The following is a 17,099-nucleotide window of genomic DNA, read 5'->3' as shown; positions in this document are numbered from 1 at the left end:
TGAAACAGGATGCTGGACTAGATGGGCCTTGGGCCTGATCCAGCAAGGCTTTTCTTATGTTTTAAAGGTGAGTCCAATGAACTGAAGACGTCTCATAGGAACCAACTGGGACTTTTTGTAATTCACCTGGAGACCTAAAGACTCTAGGACATGGATGGTTTGGTCTATGGCCGCTGCCACCCCTTGGAGGGAACCCACAGCAATGAGCCAATCATCTAGAAATGGCAAAATCTGGATTCTTGACTGCTGAAGGAAGGCCACTACAGGGGCCATATACTTTATGAACACTCTTGGCACCAAAGCAAGGCTGAATGCAAGAGCTTTGAACTGGTAAGTATGATCCTTGACCTTGAAACAAAGGCAATATCTGTGCTGGGGTCTTATTGAGACAAGGTAGTAAGCGTTGCACAGGTCTACCGATGCCAGCCACATCCAATAGCACCATGATGGTGGGAACAGAGAGCATGCGGAAGCACAGAGAGTATGTGGAAGCACTTGTATATGATGTAATTGTTCAGCTCCCTCAGGTCCAGGATAGGCCTTGGTCACTATCTTAAGAAGGATATTGTAGAACTAGAAAATGTGCAAAAGAGGGCAATGAAGATGATCAAGGGCTTGGAGCACCTTCCTTATGAGGCAAGGGTACAGGCATGGGATGGCCACCAGCATGGATGGCTTTAAAAGGGACTTAGACAGATTCATGGAGGACAGGTGTATCAGTGGCTACTAGTCTGGTGGCTGTGAGCTTCAGAGGCATGATGCCTAGAGTTGCCAACTGTCCTGCACTGTGCGGGATGTCCATATTTCCTGCGGGGAAATGCTCATCCTGTTTAGGACACAATTTCTCCCACTTTTTGGCCTTAAAATAAATTCTTTAAAAAAAAATTTTTTTTTAAGCTGGTGCCCCTGGTGGCGCAGTGGTAAAACTGCCGCCCTGTAACCAGAAGGTTACAAGTTCGATCCTGACCAGGGGCTCAAGGTTGACTCAGCCTTCCATCCTGACCAGGGGCTCAAGGTTGATTCAGCCTTCCATCCTTCCGAGGTCGGTAAAATGAGTACCCAGAATGTTGGGGGGCAATATGCTAAATCATTGTAAACCGCTTAGAGAGCTTCCAGCTATAGAGCGGTATATAAATGTAAGTGCTATTGCTATTGCTAAAGCTGCCACTGATTGATGGTGGAGTGGGACAGCAGCAAGAGCTCTTCCACCTCCCAAACTGGGAATGGGCCATGGCTGCTCTGGGGCAAGGGCTTGCTGGGGCAGGCACCCTGGCAAGATGTGCACTGCAGCTGAACTAAAAGCACTCAAGTACTCACCGCCACTGACTCACTGCTGGAAGGAGGGATGGAGTGGGAGAGAATGCGGCAAATGCGGCCCTACCTTCCTCCCAAATGAGGCAGATGGTCCGATTTCAGGCTTCTGTGCAACACCAGCAATATTAGGCACAATCAATAATAGAGGACTGAAATCTCAGTTGGACTACTTAAATGAAGACTCCTAATCGCCCAATGCAGCACTGGCAGCTAAGGTGTCAAATGTTCATTCGTAGTACTGTGCCAGCCATTGATATATCATGACTTGAGGCACTGTGCTGGCACCACAAGCTGACAGAGGATTACAGGCTGGTATTTCAGTCTGGTCCCAAGAAAGGGTGAGCCTGGTCCCGAGGAAAGGTGAGTCTACACTGCTGCATTGGTGAAGGGCTTCCATCTCTATCATCCAGCATGCAGTCATTTGGCTCGGATGGTGGATACTCAGGTTCCAGAGGGTGTTCCTGATAAGTGAGTGATGCCAGGTAGGCCTATACTCTGGCGGCTTCGGGTTTTTCAGGGCATCCTGTGCAGGTGGAATAGCCAGGTCCAAAGCTGTTGGTTTTGACATCCCTAGGCTCAAAGTATCAGGAGGCACTGGTGTTTCAAGGAGCTCCCATTGCTAATTTCTTTTTGGGCACAGATGCAGTATCTGCCTTGGTACCAAGGGCTGGTTTCTTTTTGAGGATCCATGGGAGGTGTTGACCAGCAGGCAAAGGGCTTTTTCTTTTTCTTTAATGTGACCACAGGCTTCTTTGGAGCAGCTGAGGTAAGTGTTCCCTCTAAGAGGTGCACATGTGTACACGCTCACATGTTTTTTGATGCCCACTCAGTTAATTTTAGATCTCATTCAGGTTTAATCAGGAAGGCCCCACTCTGAATGCATGTGTGCACACAATGCCTTGATACTGCCACCCAGAACAAAACTCATTTTACACAGAGAGGGAGAAAAATTAGAGAGAACACTGGCTGGGGTTGACGTTGTCAGTACCACAGACATAGGCACAGACCCCGAAGGCATTGGGGTAGATTGTGCAGGCACAGACACAGCTGACTACACACTGGGCACTGTTGTTTTAGGTACAGAGGCTGTTGGTACTGAGTGTGAGTGGGCAAATACAGGCTTGCCAAGTCAGCGGTTGAACCCGAGGGCCCAGTGGTAGTGCCACTCACCATCTTGTTAGTCTTTTTAGCCACCAAACCTTCTGAGGAACAGAGCACCTGTTCCCACAATGCAGACCCAAGGCGAGAGCTGACCTGTTTTTGAGGGCCTGTTTCATAAACTTAAGGCAATGAGGACAAGTCTCCACAATGTGGGGTTCACCCAAACAAAGGCACCGACTATGGGTATCGGTAGATGGCAATTTACCCCCACAGTGGATACACTTTTTGAAAACAGACCTGCTCACCATATGGCGGGAGATAGACTCAATTTCTCCTAGCCCATCCGAGCACAAGAGAGGAGGGGGGTGGAAAGACCACAGAAAAGAAAACACTAAGCAAAAAAATGCAACTATATGATACAAGAGGGAAAGGGAAAACAGAAGAGGTACAAGTAGAGAAAACGCAAATAAATATGAATATTTTCTCTCTACTTGCAGCCAGAAGCTCCAACAGTGTCGACTGAAGAACAGACAACGAAAGACTGAGGGGAAGAGGGGTGGCGCAGCCGCATATAGCAGCTGGGGGTTAGGTTGCTGCCAAAAGGCAGGAGATAATTAGCTGGAAGAATCCGACGTGGTCTCCGTGCCTGTGCGAAGCCCATTTGTGTAAAAAACAGATACCACACCAAACAATGATTGTTCCAAGTTCTGAGGTCAGCCTCTCCCAATCCTCACAGCTTTTCCCTATTAAGGAGTGGGAAATTCAAATCTGCAGATCCAGTTTGCTGTTGGAACTTTCTGTGTCTAAGCTTTGAATTCACACTTATTCCTGCTCCTTAATTCTAATTAACCTATGCCCAGGCCTCATAGGGTTAGATTATCTCAGGTCTTGGCACCCCACTTTAGAAAACAGGTATAATCCCTCAAAACACTAACGATGGGAATATTTATAGGCCTTATCCATTTTACAAGCCTGGGACAAAGTTTGCTTTTTAGCCAGATTTTGAAATACATTTTTTTTAATGGCTTCCTAAAAATTAACCTATTTTCCTGCCTTAGGGTACTACAGGTTACTCACCTGTAACGTTGGTTCTTCTAGTGGTCATCTGTACTTCTACACATATGGGCTATGTGCCTGAGCAGAGACCACGTTGGAATCTAACAAGCTAGATTTCTCCTGCTTTGGGCGGGAACCCCGCCCCCAGCCGCTATATGTGGCTGCGCCACTCCTCATTCCCTCAGTCACAGAGTCACGCTTCAGCAACCCTTCTGGGGAGGATGGGAGGGCATGCAGAAGTACAGATGACTACTAGAAGAACCAAAGTTACAGGTGAGTAACCTGTATTCTTCGACGTGGTCTCTGTCTTCTATACATACAGGCATATAACAAGCAAGCACTCAAGGAGGACGGGAAAACCACAGGCAACAGGTAAACAACCAGGAAGAATTTATTTCAAGACAAGCAGCTCAACTGAAAATCAATTGCAGGACACTCCTGCCAAATACAGAATCATTACGAGCTCTAACATCGATAGCATAATGCCAAATAAATGAATAGGGTGAAGCCCAAGTAGCTGCCTGACAGACAGCGTCCAACAGGACCGCCCAATCAAAGGCCACAGAGGCCACCACAGACCTAACAGAGTGAGCCTTCACAGGGGCAGGCAACTGCTTACGGGCCAGTTGATAACACAAATCAATAGTGGAGACTATCCATCGGGACATGGATTGCGCTGAGACCTGAAGCCCTTTCCGTGGTCCAGCATACAAAACAAACAAAGAGGGGGACTTCCTCCACTCAGCAGATCTCTGCATGTAAAAGGACAGAGCCCTACGTCCATCCAAACAGTGCAACCATCCTCTCCACTTGACATCCATCCTGAGTACTATCTTGTCCTTATGGAACTGCAGGTACGGTTGGAAAGCCCGCAGGGCCCACAACTCACTAACCCTCCTGGCGGAGGTAACGGCCACCAAAAAAGCGGCCTTCCAGGTCAGGAACCAAGGGTCAACAGAAGCCAAAGGCTCAAAGGGCAGCCTTATCAGACCAGCCAGAACCATGGACAGATCCCAGGCCAGTGACATGACTGGATCGTCGGAAACAAGTGTTGCAGACCTTTCAGGAAACTTGGCAAAGGACACAAAGTGAGTCCACTTGTGATTATAAGACTTCCGTGTAGATGGCTTCCTAGCAGCCACCAACACCTCTCGCAGTCTCAAGGGGAAGTCGGGAGGACCCGCAATGCAGTCAAGTGGAGGGACCGCACCCACCCCTGTTCCTGAGACAACAGGTCCAACAGGACAGGTAGACATCTCGAGTCCACTGCTAGGTTCGTCAGGGGCAATCAGGATAGCCTTGGCTCGGTCCATCTGCAGCTGGTGCAGGACTCTGGAAAGAAGTGGGAATGAAGGGAACACGTACAGGAGAGGTCCTGCCCAGGACCGGACAAAGGCATCTCCTGCAGAGCCCTCGCTCACTCCCTCTCTGGAGCAATAGAGGGGACATTGTGCAGTTTCCTGGGAAGCAAGCAGGTCCAGACTTGGAACTCCCCAATCCACAAAGATGTCCCTCAAAACACCCTGATGCAGCATCCACTCGTGGGAGACCACGGTCAACCTGCTCAGGGCATCTGCCTGAACATTTAGGACACCCTGGATATGCACTGCCTGGGGCGACACCCCATTGTCCAGGCACCAATGCCACAGATCCATGGCCAGAGACAGAAGGCTCCTTGAGGAAGTGCCACCCTGGCGATTGAGGTAGGCCTTCACCGTTGTATTGTCGGTCTGAATTAGTACCAACTAGCCCCCCAACAGGGGCAGAAAACCTTTGAACGCGTTGAAAATCACCAACTGCTCCAGATATTTATGTGTTGAGTCCGTTCCTCTGGAGACCAGTGGCCACTCAGACAAAGGCCATCCAGGTGAGCTCCCCAACCGAGCTCCAAGGTATCTGTCGTGACCACTTGGGAGGGAGGAGGCACCTGGAAAGGGGCACCAGCGCGTAGATGCCGGACTTCTTGTCCACCAGTGGACCGCCAATCGCACCCCCAGAGGGGGTGAATGCTGAAGATGACCTGGATCCTGAAGAGGATCAAAGACATCCAAAAACCACCTCTGAAGGAGGCGCATCTGAAGATGTACATGAGGCAGAACATAAGTGTTGGATGCCATGTGGCCCAACAGGTATTGTATGGAGAACAAGGTTTGCAGGCCTCTGGCCGAGAAGACCGCTGCCAGTCTCCGAAGAGTAATGATACGGGTCTCCAGGAGGAAGACCTTTTCCAAGGCAATATCGAATATCAGTCCAATGAACTGAATCTGCTGAGTAGGTTCCATCTGAGACTTTTTGAAGTTTATCTGGAACCCCAACTCCTGAAGGGTATCAATCATGATCTCGAGGGCCTCCAAGGCCACCTGTTCTGTACTCACCATGACCAGCCAATTGTCGAGATATGGCAGTACTTGCAGGCCGTGTTCCTATAGGAATGCCACCACCGGGGCCATACACTTCGTGAAAATGCAAGAAACGGTGGTGAGGCCAAATGGCAACGCCTTGAATTGATAGGAGATCCCTCCTATCTAGAACCGCAGGAAGCGACAATGTTGAGGCATTATGGACAATGATAGTATGCATCTTTTAAGTCCAGTGAGACCATCCACATGTCCCTGCCCAAGACGGTCATGATGGTAGGCACCGACAGCACCCAGAATCTTTTGTAGACCAGATGCCTGTTCAAAGCTCTGAGGTCTAAGATAGGGCGCTGACCGCCGTCCGGCTTTGGCACCAGGAAATACCTGGAGTAGAACCCAGGACTGTCCAGATTTGACACAACCTTGATTACGTCCTTCTCTAGGAGAGAGGTGACCTCCTGGTCCAACTCTGGAGTACAAGGAGTCACCACCATCCCAGATACCAGTTGCGGGCCGCAGAATTCCAGGGCATAGCCCAAGCATACTACTGTAAGGACCCATTGGTCTGTACTCACCTTGTCCCAACTCACCACAAACGGACAGGTGGGTGACAAGGTGCCCCAAATAATTGTTTCTTTGGCAGGACACTAGAGTGAGGTTTCTGAAAGGCCGGCTTATTGTGTTGTCCCCCCGATTTGTGTCTGAGGGAGAACTTGTTCCTCCAAAAGGACCATTTGGTGGTGAGCCAGCGCTCTCTGCGTCTCATGAGGTGACAATTTGGAAGTTCTCTGTAGCTTCCGCGACAGAAAGCTATAGGACATGGATCGTGTGGTGTTCCACAACTTTTGCACTTTCTGAAGCGTCTCATAGGTTTGTTCCGAGAACAGGCTAGAGCCGTCAAAGGGCAAGTCCTCCACCCTGGCGTGAACCTCATAGTGAAGGCCAGATGACCTAAGCCAACCGTGGCGTCGAAGAGCCACAGACGTGGCCATCACTTTAGCAGCACACTCCACGGTGACAGGCAGAATACAGTTCCTGCTTGGAGACTTACATGGCCTCCTTCAGAAAGGACTTTGCCAGATCCCACTTATCCTGAGGAAGGAGATTCAGGAAAGGACCCACTTTCTCCCACAAGAAGTGGTTATACTAGCATTATATGCTTGACAGTTTGCCACATGGGAGTCCAAGGCTGCAGCAGAATAAAGTCTTCTCCCAAAGGAGTCCAATTTCTTGCCTTCTTTATCACCTGGGGTCGACTGGCTATGACTCCTGGAGCTCTGTAAAGAAGCCTCTACAATGAAAGAGTTTGGGGTAGGGTGACTTTTCAAAAAGGCTGTATCCTCCTAGAATTGCACCCTGTAGAAGTTCTCCAGGTGCCTATTCGGCTGAGAGAGTGTATTTGGCTTCTTCCAGTGGGCTTTCACCACTTTCAACAAGGCCAGGTTGAAGGGCAAGGCAGTAGGCACCTTGGCCGCCAAGTCAATCAGGCTGAACAAGGGGTCCAGCTCCCCTTCTTGAAGGGTACCGAGATTCAACCCCAGAGCTGCCGCCATATGGGTCACATAGGCAGTATACATTTTCAGGTCCTCTGACAGAGAAACTGGCTTTGTATCCAAGTGGAGATCAAGCGGGGACGAACCCGAGGAGACGGCCTCCAATTCCTGCGAATTATTCTCGCTGTCCAACATGGGGTCCCCTGGGACCGACTGGTCCTGAGGAACAGGGGTCAAACCTGATGGGGAACCGGGCATATCAGCCGGGTGGGCCAGTGCTGGGACCAAAGATTCCGGCGGAAACCGCCAATCTGGAGCTGTCTCTTGGTGCAGCTTCGATACTAACAAGAACTCCCCTGCACAATCCTCCCAGTCCTGAGGCAAACAATTCGGAGAGTGGGAATGCGGTCACCCTTCCGCATGCGTGAGGGGCATCCAGACGGTCCTCGGTACTGAAGGCTGCCGATACTCAAGGCCTTCTGGATGGCAAGACCCATAATGTGATCGAACATAGTCTGAGCAGTCCGAGCTGCCGTCCATCCGGTAGCGATCATAGGAACCAGAGTCCCGATACCAGGAGCTGTAGACACACTCTGATTCTAAAAGAGGGGAACGATATTCCATGGTGTGATAACGATCGCGATAATCCCAGGACAGATCCTGCAAATACGCCAAGGATCGATCTTCTTGGTATCGACATGGGGGTGACCTACGTCTAGGAATCCACGAAACGTTGGGATCAAACACAGATGGAGCATAGGCTTCTTCCTCAGCCGAAGCGCAGTCGGGTTCCCCCGCCACAACCGAGTCCAAACCCCCCGATGGCACAGGCGAAGCAGGACGCATCCATAAAGCAGGAGAAATCAAGCTTGTTAGATTCCGACGTGGTCTCTGTGCAGGCGCATAGCCTATGTGTGTAGAAGACAGAGACCACACCGAAGAACTCATGGATTTAAACCCTTTGCGTACACCTACAGCTGACCTTTCTACTCATGTTCTATACTACTGATAAACAGTGATGCAGAGAGAAAAATTTGCCAATGCTATACTTTTCCACAGGAAAAGTTTACATTTCAAAAATGCACTATTTCATGGATAGTAGCTTAGTAGCTTTATGTAGATACAATTAGTAGCTTTTAGTAGATACAATACCAGTCAAAGTTAAACGGTTGTAACTGCTTTTTATATGCTGCTTCAGACAACCTTTTTTCCATGTTCCATTCCTCTCTTTGATCCGTGTTTGGAGGGGGAATAAGAACAAGGCTACTGACTGTGCTCCAAGCTATGTCTGTCTGCTGGCCCTGCCCATCCACCCATTCAGTAGAAGGCAAGAAGAGGCTGTGTGCACACAAGTATATGCCTGTTCTCACCTTCTGCTGGAGAGGTTGGGGAAAGGAAAAGTGTGACTCCACTCCCTCTCCATTCATTGCATGAATTCATGGACACAGAATTTATACCTAGGAAATATCTATATGTCTAATGTGCAGTTCTTTGGATGGACTAAAATTATTATAACAACAGTTTTTTGGTGCCTTGATTTTTTCTTAAAATTTAAACCATGCAGGGGACATTAATGCAATTGAACTGTCGTTTCTTGAACTGAATTTCCATGTCTTAAATATTTACATGTATTCCAACAAAAATAATGTCTAAGTAAAGCTTTGGATTCATTTGAACATTTAAACTACAGTAAGTGTGTTTTATTTTTTCCTCAATCAAATGGGAAACAGCTGCATGCCCAAGTACAGAAAGTCAACCTCTCTTTGGCCTAGAATCTTCCCACATATACTCGACAATGAATGTGGATACACTGCATAAGTATCAGATATTAATTGCTATCAGAGGCCGACATCCTGACTAATGAAGCACTGGTGCAACAGGAGAAGCACCAGTGATTCTGAAAAGTTCCAGACTAATGCTGCACGGGTGCTAGTGTGTAATGCGTGGGGAGAGGGGGTTTCAATGACTTGCCATATCCTCAGAAGCCCTTTATGTCACCCAAAAATATATCCCTGAAGGCTGTTGAACCCCCAAGGACATACTTTCAGGTCAGCAGTGGCCAGTATGGGCACCACCGGGGGCAGTGGTGGGAAGCACCTTTAACTGTGAATTAATAGGTGCTTACCTCTGAACAGCTTTCAAGTGTGGAGAGAGGAGAAGTAAGCACCTACTAACTTACAGTTAAAGGTGCCTCCCTCCGCCCCCCTCTGGCCACCCCCAGCACTCTACTGCGATTTCAGGTGGTACAGGGCACTTCCTGGGGAGGGGAAAGTCATCAAAATGTGTCCCCACTGCTGAACCAGCAGTGGAGATGAGTTAGCCAAACTTTTTAGAAGCATCAGTGCTTCATTAGTATGGATGCCACCCAGTATTGAAGATCCCCAACACACATTTAAGGACTCTGGAGCTGCTGCACTGTCTTGGCCTGATATTTTCACTCTGTTAATTTCTGACACTTTTTTGTGCTAACCCCACCAACTTCTTTTACTCTGAGAGTAGCTAGTTATTGTCATTTTTCTCAAGCTTGCACTCCTCAATAAACTTCAATAATCAATAATATAGTTAATGTGAAAAATATATTAAACAGAAAATCTTGCTTTAAAAGAAGTATAACCATCATATTGGTACTGGTTTTTCCTTTGTTAGAACCCTACCTGGTAAAAAATAAATAAAAAGATGGGGGGTCGCAATATGTCTATCTGCCTCAGGTCCCTCATGGCCAAAGGGCCTTAATATAATGTTTCCTTATTGTACAAAATAACAACCAAGTCCTAAAATTAACAACTCTGCTATACCGTGCACAGCCCAACACCACTTCATTTCCCTGTCTACTTCTTCCATGCCATTACAACACCAACTTCAGGCCAGTGATCTCACAACAGTCAGGGATTCATGTTCATGAACTTTCTTAATCTTTCACCAATTTCATTGGGGCAACAACTCTAAGACCTATAAAGTTGTTCCTGAGGTTTACAAACACTGCCTTATAAAAATGATGAGATAATATTGAGTCAAATATCAAGGTCATGCACATGACCCAAACTGCTAGCAGGGTGGAGGGCTGATGGGGAGGCAGGCTCCTGCCTGCCTCCCCGCATACGATCAATTAGTTTTTACAAGCTTTGCCTCTCATGTGGCATACGAGCTGTGTCACAGAGAGCAGCAGAGCAGGGAGCTGGCAGAGGACGTCCTCAGACATCCAATGCACTATGGCAGGAGCATGGGGCATTGAGGGATTTTTCCTCAGCCAGGTGCTCTTGCTGCCTGGCTCTGTGTGCGCACGGGCTATCTGCAGCCCACGCACACATATAACCTCGACCCTGGGGTTAAGGGCATGCTCACGCCCTTAAACCCAGGGTAAAGCCAGGTGCTCTTGCTGCCCAGCTCTGTGTGCATGTGGGCTGCCTACAACCCACAAACAAACATGACCCCGACCTTGGGCTTAAGAGTACACTCGCTGTTGGAGATCCAGCTCCAAATGGTGCCGACCTTCGGCAACAGTAACCCTAATGACCACTAAGGGTATTGAGAGTAGAGATAGTTAGTTAGGATCTCCTTCTCTTTCCTGTTTATCTCTGCCTCTATGACCCCTCTATTGAAAGAATGTACTCAGGAATTTCCTGGGAGTGACTTCCTGCTTCTTCTTTCCAGAACACTTCTAATTCTCTCTCTGAGCAACATGTAGCCAAAGTTAGATATACCGTAGGTCTTTTCTTATCATCATGTACTTCTGAATAAAGTAGATTAATTTAATCTTACATGAATCTCTATGCTTATTATCATATACAAGCTGCCACCCCTGAGACTCTGTTAACTTCTGCTGTAATGGGAGTAAGTTAGCTCCTGAAATACTCTGCTATATAAGTAATTATCCCCCAACACTTGCACCCTTAAACCCAGGGTAAAGCCTGGAGTAATTCCCCAGCTTGGGGCCAAAGCAGCACTGGGGTTGGGATCGCTTCACATGGGCATGCTCCCAATTTTGTGAAATGTGATTGTGTGGAATCAAGACAGGAGGACAAGCTACCCAGCTTTTCCTCCTACCTTGATTCTACACAATCACTTCTCTCTGCTCCTGCCTAGTTGTTTGCTCCCACACAACCAAAAATTGGGAGCACACTTAGCTTCCAATTGTCCTACCCAGTTTTTGGTTCTGTAAATAGCCCCCCCCCTTTTAATGCTGTAACCCCAAACAATTCAAACTAGGAGAGACACAACACTTTTTAAAAAATCTAAATCTATTTGTCCAAAGGGTACAGGAATTACTGCTCATTATCATTTTGTTAGAATTCCGATTCTCTCAACACAAAACTCACTACCGTCATTCACATGACCAGCCCTACGGAAGGACGGGACTACCCAAAGTAGGGCCAGTCATATGAAGCACCAGGATCACTGCTGATTCTGCTGTTCCTCACCTAGATAGCCCTGCTTTTCAACCTGGGCTTAAAGTGACATGAGAGGACAAACAAGCGCCTCCTATCACACTCCCGTCATGTTGGTGCTGCTGGCAGCATTTTGATCATAGAGGCGGGGAGAGAAGAAGTGGCCAGGCAGCACAGGGCCTTCCCAATGCACCACGCTGCTTGAACTGTGCATTGTGGGATATCTGGAGATCTGGCTTCCTTCCCCTCCCAATCACAGATCCCACACGAGCAGCAGGGCCCTGGTTGGGCTCTGGTTATCTGGGCGAAAGCAGGTAGGCTCTTGCCTTCCACACAGCCCATCTCCTTGTGGTTGTGTGAACGACCTTACTATCATGAATAGCTTATTTGCTGCTGCTGATTCTTTGATCTACCATTACTTTAACTTAGATATTTAATTAACACCTTTCATATTGTATTTTTAATCCCTTCTCTAATCCTTATGTCCTTAAGGAGCAAGGAACACTTGTTTGTTTGTTTATGGCCTTTATATACCACTTTCTAGGCAAACCTTCCAAAGTTGTTTACATTTTTTAAAAAAAATGAATTATCAACCACACCAAAAGCAATATGTTGACACCATTACATGTTGTGCTCTTTTGGCTTTGTCTCTTCTCTCCTCCCTTCACAGCAAGATTGTCCCTTGCCACTCTGTGGTGACAAATGGGGGAGGGAGGGGCCAGCTCAGCTGGAACATGGGAGCTGCAAGGTGTCCGCTCCCCAGCCTGGGTCTGCCTCTTCTCTCCTCCCCTCCAAACAAGGTGGTCTCTGGTTGCTCTGTGGTAGCAGTTGGGGGAGTGAAGGGCCAAACTGGATTAAATTAGATTAAGGGAGGAAAGCTAGTCTTGTGGTAGCAAGCATGACTTGTCCCCATAGCTAAGCAGGGTTTGCCCTGGTTGCATATGAATGGGAGACTTGATGTGTGAGCACTGCAAGATATTCCCCTCAGGGGATGAAGCCACTCTGGGAAGAGCAGAAGGTTTCAAGTTCCCTCCCTGGCTTCTTCAAGATAGGGCTGAGAGATTCCTGCCTGCAACCTTGGAGAAGCCGCTGCCAGTCTGTGAAGACAATACTGAGCTAGATAGACCAATGGTCTGACTCAGTATATAGCACCTTCCTATGTTCCTAAATATATAATTCCTATGTTCCTAAATATATAACTCTCCTAAAAGCATTTGGATCATGAAAACATCTTTTAAAAATTGAGTTTCCGGTGCAAAGGGTAAGAAAGTCATTATTTCTAGGCCTAAACTGAATAAAATGACCGAAGGAAAGAAGAGATTATTTTATTCTTAATATCCATAAGCCAGATAGACATGTGCTTAAGTCAACAACTGCATAGCTGCTTCTCAAGTCCTGCCTTGCAAATAAGCTCACAAAAGTTGCCTACTTGGAAGACTTTTTAGGAACTTGTTTGCCCACACATGGGGAAGAAAAGCTTTTAACACACATATTTGGGGCCAAACTAGATATGTTTGAGATGAATTAAACCATATCATTTGGCCCTGTATCCTTTTTCTAAATGCAAATAGCAACCATTGAGCAGGGGATCCAGATTTGGACCATGACATGGGTGGGGGAGACTTTGGCTCTTTGTCCATTTATTTATTTATTACATTTGTATCCCGCTCTTCCTCCAAGGAGCCCAGAGCAGTGTACTACATACTTGAGTTTCTCCTCACAACAACCCTGTGAAGTAGGTTAGGCTGAGAGAGAAGTGACTGGCCCAGAGTCACCCAGCTAGTATTATGGCTGAATGGGGATTTGAACTCGGGTCTCCCCGGTCCTAGTCCAGCACTCTAACCACTACACCACACTGGCCATGGCCCTCATGTCTATTCAACCCTGAGAGGGAAGCTGTCATTAGCACCAATGGCAGCTTCCCTTCCCAAGGCAAATAGGGGGGTCCAAACAATCTAAATAGGGACCGTTGCAAGAGCAAGGGGACAAAGACCTCCTCCCCTCACATTAAATTCCTGTTCTGTTTTAGAGCTCCTACAGGTGCTGTTTACATTTAAAAACAACAACAACTAAGCTGAACAATGTGGTTAATATGGCTTCTACTAAGTATAGTAAGGCAGCCTCAACAGATTTTGGGTAGTATTCACCTGCAGCAATTTGTTGGCTATTTGTTTATAACTTTTATGGGAGAAAACTTTCATTTGTAATCTCTTCCTCAGGTGTCAAAACATCTTAGGCCGTTCTTGGGTATCATTATGATTGTGAAACATTTCGTTCAAATGATTGTAAAACAAACTTTCAGTGTGCCAAGTTTCAGAAATCTAATTTACCCCAAAATCATTCCGGGAAGTAGGTTAGGCAGAAAGACTGAGACATACCCTTGCTTATCTAATGAAATTCATGGCTGAGCAGCTGTTTGAAACTAGGTCTCTTGTACCCAAACTTGTACCCTCACTCCACTGAACTATATTAGATCACATGAAGATACTTTCATGTGATTTAATATAGAATACATGAAATAAGAAGATGACATTTACAGATTCTAAGAAAACTTACTGAAGTAATTTCAGTGAGCATCTGCAAGTTCTGAAACAACACTAAGCTCATCTATTAACAGACACCTTTCCCAACATGAAAATCTTAACTGTGGATCAATAACAATATTTAATGTATATTACTACTGTATTATCTGCTTGTATTTCTTGCTATATGACTACTCCAGTCACTGACCGTAATAAAGATGATGATGATGATATTTAATATACAAGAGGAAATTAGAGATAATATTAATGTAGAATGAAAGTGCATTGAAAGGGATGTGAATGAAAGGGGTGTGAAAGGGATGTGAATGAAAGGGATGCTCATTGTGTAAGTATTTCTTACCTTATTTGACCGTAAAGACACTCTTCCTCCACAACGTGCACAGAATTTAGTTTGGCAATATGAACAATTATGGCCACAGCCATCAGCAAATTTTGTTTTGTGGCAAATACCACAAGTTGGAGCATCACCCTTCTGCTCCTGCTGCTGCTGTGATTCTTCACCCATCTTTTTCACCTGTTCTTTATACATTTCAAACTGTTGATGTAACTTCCTGCAGAAGAAAAGAGCAAGAGAGATATAATAGTCAAGTGAGGATAATAAGACTTATTATCCTCTGATTATATTTTCCAATTGATTAATTACATTATTAAACTATATCTTGCAATATCTCAACTGGGATCAGTTGAAAGCTATGTAATTAATAACTTAATTGAACTAGATAATACATTAAGACATCACAAGGCAAATATACCAGTGTAACTGTTTTGAGAGTTGGATGTAATAACACACAGCTTGGGTAGAAAACCAGTGATAACCTATTTCTCATAAAAGCCCAGAAGTTCACCAAAGGCAAGTATATCTGAAAAATGGTAAATATAAGGAAACACAACAACTAAGTTATCTACAAGAACACCTTTCCCCATGTAACTGAGCTGACATCCCAGTATTAAATGTCCACACCATTGTAACCTATCTGGCCCAGGAAAACAGAGGAAAAATAAGATGCATCAATCTCCAAGGACACAACAATATTCTTAAGGTTATCTCCCAAAAAGGAGATAACCAAGAAACTGCAGTAATCAACTCTATATCCTATAATGCTTTCATTGTCAGTGTCTTCCAAAGGAAAAATATTTATAAATGGGTGCACAAATTTAGTTAGCCTACAGAGAAAGAGGTTAGGAGGCTCTTGAGGATCCCATAGATGCCAACGCCAACGCCAACAAGAAGCTAGAGAACGCCAACAAGAAGCTAGAGATGGCTGTATCTCCATAGGGAAGAAAGAAAGGCTATGGGCTAGGGATATGATTCAAAACTACTTGCACAAAATGGAATTCATTTGAATCAATTCGACTCCAGTGAATTTGAACCAAATACGAGTGAATTTGATTCAAATTTGATTCAAATTAATTTGAATCAATTCAAAAGAATCCCATTTTGTGCAAGCTGCAAATTTGATTTGAATTTGAATCCATTCATCTGAATATTTTGCACATCCCTACCATGCACCAAACTAGATGTAAGGTTAAATACATAATCATCATCATCAACAACTACTTAGGGGCAAAATAGCAGCCATGAAGGGCCTTGATCTGGATTGGAACTATGACACAGAAAAAGGGAGTGTTTAACCCTTTAGTTCAATGTAATTTCCACCCACTGAAAATCACTCCCCTCCAAGTGGCTATTTTACTTCAAAAAATGCCATTTGCTGCAATGGCACCTTTGGAAATAACCACTTCTGAGGGGGTGATTTTCAATGTGAAGATGACACAGAAGTGAAGGGCTAAACATATTCTCTGTGTTGTAGTCCAAATCTGGATCAGACCTCCACAATCATTTTGAAATGAAAACAAACCCCTAATTAGATGATGATGCATTTAACTACATGTTTAATTTAGCCCTAAGATCCAGAGTTTTATATGTGAAACTGTTCTGTTTTATGAGAATGGCAGCTTTTTTGTGTATAAAAATTCCCTATTGAGTGTGCAAGGGAATATGATACATAGTACCAATGCAAAGGTTGAAGAAACTTGACTTATCAAAAACAAAAACCTACCCTGATTTCATGTTCCTCTTCTATCATGCAAGTTCCAAATTGTCCTCACATCCCTTTTCACTTCTTAGTTTGACGGGTGACCCAGTAGGGTCAGCTAAACATGATGGTAGCATTTGTTGCAGAAAAGATGTCACGAATTCAAAAATGATTTTCTTTTGGCAGACCTGCCAGCTTGCCCTTTTTGTTCACGATGTTCAGTACTGAATGAAGTTGAAGTCTTTATTAATCTAGCATGTCTGGCTTTCCCTGGCAAGGTGCCTTTCAGGAAGTGCTTTCTATAAGTGCAATGCTTAGTTTAAGACTCAAGCAAAAGTAAACATGGAGAAGAGATCCATAAGACCAATAACAGTTGTTTGAATTAAACTGATGAAACCAAGGTTACGTTATGCCATAAGTAAGTAAAAAATAATCTGCAACTATTGTCTGCTCTTTTTACTGCAGGCTTTCTCAGGTTGTATACATTTGTTTTATTCTCTTTGGTAAAGCTGTTTTACTGTTAAAGCTTGAGATATTACCAGAGTTCATTACCACTTGTTTCTGTATAGGAATTTCTCCAGCTCATAATCCACAGCTGCACTATGAATTAAGTGCCATTTCCCCATGAAGTTCTACTCTAGCTCAGAATGTTAACCAACCTTAGGAACATAGGAAGCTGCCATATACCAAGTCCAATCATTGGTCCATCTAGCTCAGTATTGTCTACACAGGCAGTGGCTTCTCCAAGGTTACAAGCGGGAGTTTTTCTCAGCCCTATCTGCAGATGCCAGTGAGAGAACTTGGAACCTTCTGC

At 45.6% G+C, this 17,099-nt stretch overlaps 1 protein-coding gene across 47 annotated transcripts in view; it reads right to left on the bottom strand.

The window, feature by feature from the left end:
• RIMS2 (regulating synaptic membrane exocytosis 2) overlaps positions 1-17,099 on the bottom strand; it is a 741,645-nt gene that overhangs the window by 595,882 nt on the left and 128,664 nt on the right. For all 47 annotated transcript variants that reach the window (XM_053313368.1, XM_053313376.1, XM_053313396.1 and 44 more), the window contains one exon: positions 14,590-14,800. In XM_053313368.1, the coding sequence (XP_053169343.1) occupies positions 14,590-14,800 (211 nt within the window). The remainder of the gene's footprint in view (positions 1-14,589; positions 14,801-17,099) is intronic.

Source organism: Hemicordylus capensis, chromosome 4 (genome assembly GCF_027244095.1).
Source record: "Hemicordylus capensis ecotype Gifberg chromosome 4, rHemCap1.1.pri, whole genome shotgun sequence".
Taxonomy (NCBI): Eukaryota; Metazoa; Chordata; class Lepidosauria; order Squamata; family Cordylidae; genus Hemicordylus; species Hemicordylus capensis.
Note: the sequence above shows the minus strand (reverse complement) of the source record. Positions and strands in the feature narration are given on the sequence as shown.